Genomic DNA, 11,381 nt, shown 5'->3' on the forward strand with positions numbered 1-11,381 from the left:
CCCACAGTCCTAATCCCCATCTTATAACTGAGTAACTGAGACACAGAAAAGTGAGGTGACTTGGCCAAGGTCACACAGTGGGCAAATTGCAGAGCAGGGATTAGAACCCAGGTCCTTCTGACTCCCCGGCCTGGTCTATCCATTACGCCATGCTGTTTCTCTTCTGCACTTGGGGTCCCAGACAACAAGACTAGGCAGGATCCTTTCATTCATTCATTGAATTGTGTTTATTGAATGCTTAATAATAATAGTATTTGTTAAGCGCTTACTATGTGCCAGGCACTGTTCTAAGCGCTGGGGGAGATACAAGGTCATCAGGTGGGGCTCACAGTCTTCATCCCCATTTTCCAGATGAGGTAACTGAGGCCCAGAGAAACAAAGTGACTTGCCCAAAGTCACATGGCTGACAAGTGGCAGAGGCAGGATTAGAACCCAGGTCCTTCAGACTCCCAGGCCCGGGCTCTATCCACTACTGTGTAGAGCACTGTACTGAGAATTTGGGAGAGTATAATACAAAAATAAATAGACACATTCCCTTCCCACAATGAGATTGCAGTCTAGATCCTGCCCACCCCCTTCTCCTTGTCCCCCATCCAATGGTCACCACAAGGGATTTCAGAGACCAGGAAGGACATCAGAGCTTCGGGGAGCTCCCAAGACAGCCAGCCCCCACCCTCGAGCCCTCCCGACCCCCAACCTTCGATTTCTTCATGATCCCCACCTGCCCAAGCCAGGATGTACTGGGGGAAAGTCTCAATTACCTCATCTACAAAATGGGGATTGAGACTGTGAGCCCCATGGGGACAGGGACTGTGTCCCACCAGATTTGCTTGTATCCACCCCAACCCTGAGTACAGTGTCTGGCACATAATAACACCTACAACTATTCATTTGTTCAATCGTATTTATTAAGCGATTACTGTGTGCAGAGCACTCTTGGGAAGCAGTGTGGCCTTGTGGAAAGTGTCCTGGCCTGGGAACCAAAGGACCGGGTTCTAATCCCAGCTCTGACATATACGTGCTATGTGACCTTGGGTAAGTCACTTAACTTCTCTGTGCCTCAGTTCCCTCACCTGCACAATGGATACTCAATGCCTAATTTCCCTCCTACTTAGACTGTGAGCCCCATGTTGGACTTGATTATTTTGTATCAATCTCAGCGCTTAGTACAGTGCTTGGTACATAGTAATCGCTTAGCAAAATACCGCAATTATTATTACTACAACTGCTATTACAATAAATACGATTGAATGAATGAATGAATACTACCGTTATTACCATTACGACCACACTTAGGACAGGCTTTTAGCCCCAACCTCTGACCTCTGATTCAGTGAGTGGCAGAGTCCAGGAGGCCCCTCAGCCACCCAGGATCCTCGTTGCCGGGGTCCCTAGAGTTTCCCACCCCCATTTGTGATGGACCAGATGAGTCTCCTCAGAGATTCTGGAGCCATAATGTGAAGATTCAAGTCCTCACTGTGGACACGTCTCTTCCACGAAGTTTGTCCCCTCCCCTCCTCCCCCAACTGTGCCCCTCTCCTCTTTCTTAGCTCTACTGAATCCTTCTTCATCAATCAATCCTATTTATTGAGCCACTTACCTTCTCTGTGCCTCAGTTACCTCTTCTGGAAAATGGGGATTAAGACTGTGAGCCCCATGTGGCCACCCCAGTGCTTAGAACAGTGTTTGGCACATAGTTAACACTTAACAAATGCCATTTTAAATTAATTAATTGAGGCACTTACCATGTGCAGAACACAATACTAAGGACTTGGGAGAATACGCTATAACAGAGTTGAAAGACACGTCCCTTCCTCTTTTTCTTTTTTATTTCATGGCTTTTGTTAAGTGCTTACTCTGTGCTAGGCACTGTAATAAGCCCTGGGGGGGCTAGTTACGAGCCAATCAGGTTGGACACAGTCCTGTCCCACATGGGGCTCACAGTCTCAAGCCCCATTTTCCAGATGAGGTAACTGAGGCCCAAAGAAGTAAAGTAACTTGCCCAAGGTCACACAGCAGACCGGGTGGATCCAGGATTAGAACCCATAACCTCATTCATTCAATAGTATTTATTGAGCACTTACTATGTGCAGACCTCCCAACTCCCAGGCTGGAGCTCTATCCATTCATGCATTCATTCATTCAATCGTATTACTGGGCAATTACTGTGTGTAGAGCACTGTACTAAGCACTTGGGAAGTACAATTCGGTAACAAATATAGACACAGTCTAGAAGGGGGGAGACAGACATCAAAACAAGTAAACAGGCACCGGTAGATTCATTATAAATAAATAGAATTATAGATATATGCACATCATTAATAAAAATACATAGAATTATAATTATAAATATGTACAGAGATACACAAGTGCTGTGCGGCAGGGAGGGGGCTTACTGCAAAGGGAGCGGGTTGGGGCGATGGGAGGGGAGGGGGAGCAGAGGAAAAGGGGGGGCTTTCCACTATGTATCCACTATGCCATGCTGTTTCTTTCCCGAGGTCACAAGCAGGCAAGTGCCAGAGCCGGCATAATAATAATAATAATGGTATTTGTTAAGCGTTTACTATGTGCCAGGCACTGTTCTAAGCGCTGGGGGAGATACAAGGTCATCAGGTGGGGCTCACAGTCTTCACCCCCATTTTCCAGATGAGGTAACTGAGGCCCAGAGAAACAAAGTGACTTGCCCAAAGTCACACGGCTGACAAGTGGCAGAGGCGGGATTAGAACCCAGGTCCTTCAGACTCCCAGGCCCGGGCTCTATCCACTAGGCCCCGCTGACTCCTCTCGTGGGGGTTAGTCCAACCCCCCTCCCCACTCACACCTCCCCGCCCCCTTATCAGTCAGAAAGCAAAGTCCAAGAGAGGAAAAAGAGGGAGGGGAGTGGGGTGGGGGGTGAGCCCGGGCCGGCGGGGTCTGTTCCCTGGTAGTAAATCAAAGTTGGTCTCGGATCGAGTTCCCAGACCCTTTGATTTCTAAAGTCAGTGCCCCCCTTCCTCCCCCCAACCCCCTCCCCAGGTCCACGGTTTCAATTCCTCCCTGAAATGCAGTGGGGCCTCCTTTCAAACCAGCCCGGCTCATCTAACTCCCAACAGCAGCTTAAGTTACAGGAAAGAAAGTAGGGGGACGGCGGAGGGGTTGGGGGGGGACCAGCCTGGGCGAGGGGGGGGAGAAAGAGCAGAGCCCGGGGGGTGGGGAGGTAGGGGGGGAGGCCACAAGGAAGAGATTCAGGAGAGGAGAGAGGAATGGCAAGCAGGGGAAGGGGAGGATAGTGGGGGGGATTTGGGGAGGACGAGAGAGGAGGAGAGGGGGGAGGGGACAGTGTATTGGAGATGTATTTAAGACTCAGCCTAAGGCAGCTCCACTCTCTGGGGGTGGGGGGTGGGGGGGTGCTGGGGGAGTGGGGAGGGCTGGGAGGAGTGGTAGCCTCTTCTGTTCCTCCAGCCCCAGGCACCAGGATAATCCACCAGATAACGAGCCCCAGTTTTAGCGCCTCCTAAGTCTCCTCCCTGCAGCCGGCTAATTAAGACCCTTAATTAATAGATCATCTGTTCTATCTGCTTAATCGGTTTATGGCCCATTTTGCAGGCCTGGGAGATGGGAAGGGGAGACAGCCGGGGGCCAGGGGGGATGCGGAGAGGGAAAATGGGACGAGGAAGAGGAGGAACGGGGGAGGGGGCAGTTCCCCACAATGGGAACTGGAGTTGGGGGGCTTGGGGGGTGGGGGGGATTGGGGGGAGAGGTGGATGGGCTTGGCCTCACCCTCACATGAGTATTAGTGTGGCTTAGTGGAAAGAGCCCGGGTTTGGGAGTCAGAGATCGTGGGTTCTAACCCCGCCTCCGCCACTTGTCAGCTGTGTGACTTTGGGCGAGTCACTTAACTTCTCTGGGCTTCAGTTACCTCATCTGTAAAATGGGGATTAATAATGTTGGTATTTGTTAAGCGCGTACTATGTGCCAAGCACTGTTCTAAGCTCTGGGGTAGATGCGAGATAAGCAGGTTGTCCCACGTAGGGTTTTGTAAAGTCACAGTCTTTGTAAAATGGGGATGAAGACTGTGAGCACTACGTGGGATGACCTGCTTATCTTGTACCTACCCCAGCGCTTAGAACAGTGCTTGGTACATAGTAAGTGCTTAAATACCATTATTATTATTATTGGACTTAGGATGTACAGGGCTGGGGGGTGATGGGAAGTAGTGAGTATGGGGCATATTGGGGTGGGGGGGATATTTGCTTCTGGGGGGAGGGATGTTGGCCAGTCTGTACTTAGATCCCTGGAGCTACAAGCCCCCCACCCAGTCTTTCCCAGGAAACTTCCAGCCACCTTCTAGGGATCCCAAAGCACAGACAATGTCTCTCCCCTTCTTCAAAGCCTTACTGAAGGCCCATCTCCTCCAAGAGGCCCTCCCAGGCTAAGCCCCACTTTTCCTCATCTCCCACTCCCTTCTGCGTGGCCCTGACTCGCTCCTTTTGCTCTTCCCCCCTTCTCCATCCCACAGCACTTACATATGTATCTGTCATTTCGTTTATATTGATATCTGTTTACTTGTATTGATGTCTGTCTCCCACCCCCTCTAGACTGTGAGCTCATTGTGGGCAGGGATTGTCTCTATTTCTATATTGTACTTTCCCAAGCACTTAGTATAGAAATCTGCACACAGTAAGCGTTCGATAAATACGAATGAATGGATGAAATGTACCAGGACTGTGGGGTGTGAGCTCTAGACTGTGATCTCATTGTGGGCAGGGAATGTGGCCTTTCATTGGTATATTGTACTCTCCCAAGAGCCCAGTTCAGTGCTCAAAACACAAGAAGTGCTAAATAAAATCGATTGAATGAACGAATGGGTGAAAATAATAATTGGAGCATCTGTAAAGCGCTTACAATGTACCAAGCATTGAACTAAGAGCTGGGGTAGATCAAAGATAATCAGGTCACAAATGGGGCTCTCAGCCTAAACAGAAGGAAGAACAAGTATTGAATCCCCATGGTGCAGATGTGGAAACTGAGGTCCAGAGAAGTGAAGTGCTTTGCCCAAGGTCACACAGCAGACAAGTGGCAGAGCTGTGATTTAGAACCCAGGTCCTCTGACTCCCAGACCCGTGCTTTGGAAAAGGGCCAAGGCTTTTAGGAAGGGCCTGCAGGAAAGACAGGCTATGAAGAGCTGATGGGTCAGAAGAACTTTCCAATCTGGTCAAGGCCAAAACCCGCTGCGGAGGAAAAATGGCCTCGCCCCCCTCAGCCGGAGCCCAGGGGATATTGAACATATCACCCCTCAGCTGAAACCTGGGGGGTACTGGACCCCCTAATGCCCCCTCAGATGAGCCCAAGGGGGACCGGGCCCTCACCTCCCCAGTTGGCATCTCTGGTCCAACGTAGTTAACCACCTGCCACCCGGACTAGAGGTGGGTGAGGTTTTAGGATGGAAAATAATCCAGCCTTCCTGTCTCCCAGCCCCCATTCTAGCCTTTCCCTCTCAACCCAGAGCCCTTTCCCTTGCTCAGATTTGTGCTGCTGAGAAGGTCTGGGAGGCCCAGACTCTGAGGTCCTGACTTAGCTAAAGGCTGCACGTGGACATCAATCAAAATCACTAGTTTTTACTGAGGACCTTCAGTAGACAGAGGCCACTGTACTAAGCGTTTGAAAGAGTAAAGTTAGAAGACATGATCCCCGCTCTCAAAAGGTTTACAATCCAGATCTTTCCATGCAATGAGCTGGTCCTGGCTGCAGGTTACACTCACTTCCGTAATAATAATAATAATGATTGTAGTATTTGTTGTTACTATGTGCCAGGCACGGTACTAAACTGTGAACCCGTTGTTGGGTAGGGATCGTCTCTATCTGTTACCGAATTGTACTTTCCAAGCGCTTAGTACAGTGCTCTGCACACAGTAAGCACTCGAGAAATACGATTGAATGAATAGATACTAAGCCCTGGGTAGATACTAGCAAATCGTGTTTGGACACAGTCCCTGTCTCACGTAGGGCTCACTACCTCAATCCCCATTTTACAGATGAGGCAATTGAGGCACAGAGAAGATGAGGTAACTGAGGCATAGAGAAGTGAAGTGACTTACCCAAGATCACCCAGGAGACAAGTGGCAGAGCCGGGTTTTAAAGCCATGACCAACTGTATTTACAGTGAAACCCCAAATCCAGCAAGGAGCTACAGAAACATTCTCTCCAGAAACTCCCAAGGCCTGGGGCAAAGAAGAGGGAAAACAGATTGTGTCCGACTCGTCAGAGGGAGATGGAGTGGGGCGGGATGGGATGGGGGGGAGGTAGGGGGCTAGGAGGGCACGAGGCTAAAAGGGGTCAAACTGACTGAGAAGATAAAAGGGAGGATGGATTTTTCCAGGTGGCTGGGGGCGGGATGGGAGGGGAAGAGAAAAGGTAATTGGGTTGCCGAGAGGGGAGGGCCCTGGATGGGACAGAGAGACCGAGCAGAGACAGAAAATGAGACGGCGAATAAAGGTCCCACCTGGAGGGTGAGGGGAACCCCGTTAATCCGTGCAGAAGTTTAAGGGGAAATTACCCTGTAGTAGTGGCTGGTCCCTGTCCCGCCCTTAGAGAAGCAGCATGGTCTCGTGGATAAAGCTGGAGCCTGGGAATCAGAAGGACCTGGGTTCTAATCCCGACTCTGCCACTTGACACTTCACTCTTCTGTGCCTCAGTTACCTCATCTGTCAAATTGGGGTTTAGTTTAGTGAGCCCTATGGGGGACAGGGATTGTGTCCAATCTGATTTGCTTGTATCCTCCTGTGCTTAGTACAGTGCCTACCACATAGTAAGCACTTAACAAGTACCACAGTTGTATTATTATTCTGGGACCGACAGGAAATCTGGTTCAGGATGGGGTACTCCTCAATCTCTCCCCGCCCCGTCTCTCCTAGAAAAGAGCCAGAAACAAAATCCGGCCCCCTCGCCAGACTGGAGCTGAGGGCATTTTTTTTCCCCCTTTTTGTGTATTTCCCCTCCTGATTACAGCAACGCAGGAAACCGATCGTCCACAGGGCCAGGCATACTTTCCTTCTTCCTCCACTTCTTTCTTTCTTTCTTTTCAAGCACGTTCTCCTCCCCTCCGGGGAGACAATAGAAATAATTGATTCATCCATTTCCAAGCCCCAGGAAAAATTTACATGCAAATACCCCCCTTCCCTCATCCCCTCAACCCCCCACCTTCAAATTAGAAACCAAAACCGGGGGACTGAGAGAAAATCTTTTCTTGGGGCTAGGTCTCGCTAGCTGGGGGTCGGGGTTGGGGGGGCGGGGGGAAGAGGGGGAGGGTCTCTCTGGGGACCCGGCCAGCTCAGAAGTGTGAGAAGGGGAGATGCAGGAGAGAGGAGGGGGGGAATACCCCCTCGCACCCCCTCCTCAGCCATCAACCCTTTCTCCGGGACCCGTCTCTGAGCAGGGATCTGGGTGCTCCCTGGGTCATTTGGGGGCGGGGGCGACCCCGGCCATCAAAACGGAAAGAAATGCCCACTGCCCTTCCCCCTCCCTTCCTAGCATCCCATTAACTTTCGATTGAGACCTTCTCGTTAACGCACCTAAACTTGGCTTTGCATAATTCAGATTTATCTGGAAGGTGGGGAAGGAGAGAGGGGACGGGCCCCTCTCGAAAACTCAGGTCCCCCCCCCCCCCGGTTCCCCCCTCCCCTCTTCTCGGGCCCCCAAGTCTCGGCACTTTCTCACTTTTAGGTGCCACCGAAGAGAAAGGACCATATAATGGGCCCCTTTGTGCCTGCACCGGGCAATTATGTGCCCCCGAGCAACCGACCCTTTAAGAGGCTCTTAAAGCGACAGACTCCCGTTTCTCCCAGGGTTATTCTCGGGGGCGGGGGAGACGCTTTCTAGGCTATATATAGAGAGGAAACGACAACCAACGCGACCCCCTCGCGGGCCTCGATTTGGCTCCGGGTCTGAAAGCGGGAGGTGCGCACAGCCGGGGTGGGAGGACAACTTTTTTTTTAAAAAAAGTTTAACGACTTCGAGAAGTTTTGGGCCTCCTTTCCTTTCTTTCCATCTTGGGAATTTGGGACTCCCCCGCCCCGCTCCACAGAGGGAAAGGCCAGCCGGGGAAAATGGACCCGGGGAGGGGAAACTCACGGGATGGGGGAGGGGGGGCGGCCAAAGGTCTCCAGGACCGGTCGCGGGGGAGGGAGGGCGCAAGTGGGGAAACTGAGGTAGGGGCCAGAGTGGGGGTTTAAAGGGGAGGAGGGACGAGTCTAGGGTTTCGCGGCCTCCTGTGAGTCGCCAAGGCGAGTTGCAGGAGGAGGACCCTGGAGTTCGGCGGTGGGGGAGTGGCCCTGTCCCTTTAAAAGAAAAAATAAAAGGAGGGGAGGTGGGGGAGAGTTTTGTTGGCATCTGGTTTGTGATCTCATTATGTTGTGGTTGACCAATCCTGCCCTCCGGGCTGGGCCCCGGGTTTGAATCTGATTGGCCGAGAGCGCATTTTGGGACCTGGGGGGGGGGGTGGGGGTGGGGGGAGGGGCGGGGCGGTCTGCGTGGAGGGGGCGGCGGTGGGGCAGTCCTCGAAACCGACTAATTGGGAAAGAGGAGGCCGAGGTGCGGGGTTGGAGGCGCATAAAGGAGTCGCGGGGAGGAAGAGGAGGAGGAGGAGGAGAAGAAGGGGAGGGGACGGGGAGAGAGAGGAGAAGGAGACGGAGGAAGAGAGCAGGAGGGGAGGAAGGACAGAGGGAGAGGGAACAGGCCGGGACCGGCCGCCCACAGCCAGCCGGGGGTCAGCCTCCCCACCCGGGACCCGGCCCTCCCCGCAACTTGGGAACGGGGGGAAAGTTTGCGGGGAAAGGAGGTGGCCGGAGGGGGGTCCGAGTCGGGTGGGGGGTGGGGGACGGCTAGGAGAAGAGGAGGAAGGAGAGGGGGAGGGGGCAGCATGCGGGCCCCCAGCCCCTTGCACCGCTCGTCCCGCCTGTTCCTGCTTCTGTCCCTGCTGCCCGTCGCCGTCCTGGGCCAGTACCAGGGCGAGAAGGGCATCTCGGTGCCGGACCACGGGTTCTGCCAGCCCATCTCCATCCCGCTGTGCACGGACATCGCCTACAACCAGACCATCCTGCCCAACCTGCTGGGCCACACCAACCAGGAGGACGCGGGGTTGGAGGTGCACCAGTTCTACCCTCTGGTGAAGGTCCAGTGCTCGCCCGAGCTGCGCTTCTTCCTGTGCTCCATGTACGCGCCCGTGTGCACCGTGCTGGAGCAGGCCATCCCGCCCTGCCGCTCCATCTGCGAGCGGGCCCGCCAGGGGTGCGAGGCCCTCATGAACAAGTTCGGCTTCCAGTGGCCCGAGCGCCTGCGCTGCGAGAACTTCCCCCGCCACGGGGCCGAGCAGATCTGCGTGGGCCAGAACCACTCGGAGGACGGGGCGCCCGCCCTGCTGACCACCGCGCCCCCCGGACTGCCGCCCAACGGCGGGGAGACCCCGGGAGGGCCCGGCGGCGCGCCCCGTTACGCCACCCTGGACCGCCCCTTCCACTGCCCGAGGGTGCTCAAGGTGCCCTCCTACCTCAACTATAAGTTCCTGGGCGAGAGGGACTGCGCCGCCCCGTGCGAACCGGCGCGGCCCGACGGCTCCATGTTCTTCTCGCAGGAGGAGACGCACTTCGCCCGGCTGTGGATCCTCACGTGGTCGGTGCTGTGCTGCGCCTCCACCTTCTTCACGGTGACCACCTACCTGGTGGACATGCAGCGCTTCCGCTACCCCGAGCGCCCCATCATCTTCCTGTCGGGCTGCTACACCATGGTGTCCGTGGCCTACATCGCCGGCTTCGTCCTGCAGGAGCGCGTGGTCTGCAACGAGCGCTTCTCCGACGACGGCTATCGCACCGTGGTGCAGGGCACCAAGAAGGAGGGCTGCACCATCCTCTTCATGATGCTCTACTTCTTCAGCATGGCCAGCTCCATCTGGTGGGTCATCCTGTCCCTCACCTGGTTCCTGGCGGCCGGCATGAAGTGGGGCCACGAGGCCATCGAGGCCAACTCGCAGTACTTCCACCTGGCCGCCTGGGCCGTGCCGGCCGTCAAGACCATCACCATCCTGGCCATGGGGCAGGTGGACGGCGACCTGCTGAGCGGCGTCTGCTTCGTGGGCCTCAACGGCCTGGACCCGCTGCGGGGCTTCGTGCTGGCGCCGCTCTTCGTCTACCTGTTCATCGGCACGTCCTTCCTGCTGGCCGGCTTCGTGTCCCTGTTCCGCATCCGCACCATCATGAAGCACGACGGGACCAAGACGGAGAAGCTGGAGCGGCTGATGGTGCGCATCGGGGTCTTCTCCGTGCTGTACACCGTGCCCGCCACCATCGTCATCGCCTGCTACTTCTACGAGCAGGCCTTCCGCGAGCACTGGGAACGGGCCTGGGTCAGCCAGCACTGCAAGAGCCTGGCCATCCCGTGCCCGCTGCACTACACGCCCAGCGTCAGCCCCGACTTCACCGTCTACATGATCAAATACCTCATGACGCTCATCGTGGGCATCACCTCGGGCTTCTGGATCTGGTCCGGCAAGACTCTGCACTCGTGGCGAAAATTCTACACGCGCCTCACTAACAGCAGGCACGGGGAGACCACCGTGTGAGGACCCCACCCCTCCCACCCCCCCCCACCCTCGACGCCCCCTCCCCGGCCGCCCCTTCGCGGTGGGGGTGGGGGGTGGGGGAGGGAATGGGGAGGGGGCGAGGTACGCCCCAGGCCCGGGAGGAGAAGGGGTGTGGACAGAGAGAGTCGCCAGGGGAAGGGGGCGGGTGGGAGGGTGGGGAGGGGGCGAGGGTGCGGAGAAGAGCCCACAAACATTATTATTATTTTATTATTTTTTTAATAAAAAAAAATCTAAACCATCTCTTTTTTAGGTCGATTAACTTTCCTAAGATTTGTAATTAAAACTGTAAATAGCATTTGTAAATTTAATTATATATTTTCTATTTAAAGAAAAAATGGAAGTCAAAAGACCCGGGCCTGAGGAGGGGGAGTGGGGGGACGGGGACGGACTGCTCCCCACCCCTTCCCCCTTTGAGGGGCGACCCCCCCGTCCCCCTTCCCGAGCTGAGTTTTTCGGGCCGGGCCGCGAAGCCTGAATGGGGCACTGTAAGAAGGACCTTGCCGGAAACTTTCCTGGGAGCTGCGAGCCCACTCTCTTCCCCTCACCCGGGGAGGGTCGAGGGCGTCCCAGTTCCCAGACGGTCGTGGACACTATTTTTAAAAAGAAATATCCCTCCCCTTGGAAATTTTTTAATTTTTCTGTCTTTTTGGCTTTCTTCTCGCCCCCTCCGGGTGCTTCTCGGAAAATCTGTCCAAATCTCTTAAGAGACGGTTCGAATCGGGGTGACCCCCTCCTTTCCCGGCCAGGACACCCCCCACCCCTTCCAGCC

General features: G+C 54.7%; 1 protein-coding gene across 1 annotated transcript; it reads left to right on the plus strand.

The window, feature by feature from the left end:
* Positions 1–8,636: 8,636 nt before the first annotated feature.
* On the plus strand, positions 8,637–10,618 carry FZD2 (frizzled class receptor 2). Its single transcript, XM_001519767.6, has one exon. The coding sequence runs from the start codon at positions 8,897–8,899 to the stop codon at positions 10,589–10,591; it is 1,695 nt and encodes a 564-aa protein (XP_001519817.4). The 5' UTR covers positions 8,637–8,896; the 3' UTR covers positions 10,592–10,618.
* The last annotated feature ends 763 nt before the right edge of the window (positions 10,619–11,381 follow it).

The sequence above is a fragment of the Ornithorhynchus anatinus genome, chromosome 11 (assembly GCF_004115215.2).
Source record: "Ornithorhynchus anatinus isolate Pmale09 chromosome 11, mOrnAna1.pri.v4, whole genome shotgun sequence".
NCBI classification, from domain to species: Eukaryota; Metazoa; Chordata; class Mammalia; order Monotremata; family Ornithorhynchidae; genus Ornithorhynchus; species Ornithorhynchus anatinus.

Bases quoted from the DNA above. Each gene is read 5' to 3' on its own strand.
- FZD2 (XM_001519767.6), top strand. From the start codon at position 8,897: ATGCGGGCCCCCAGCCCCTTGCACCGCTCGTCCCGCCTGTTCCTGCTT.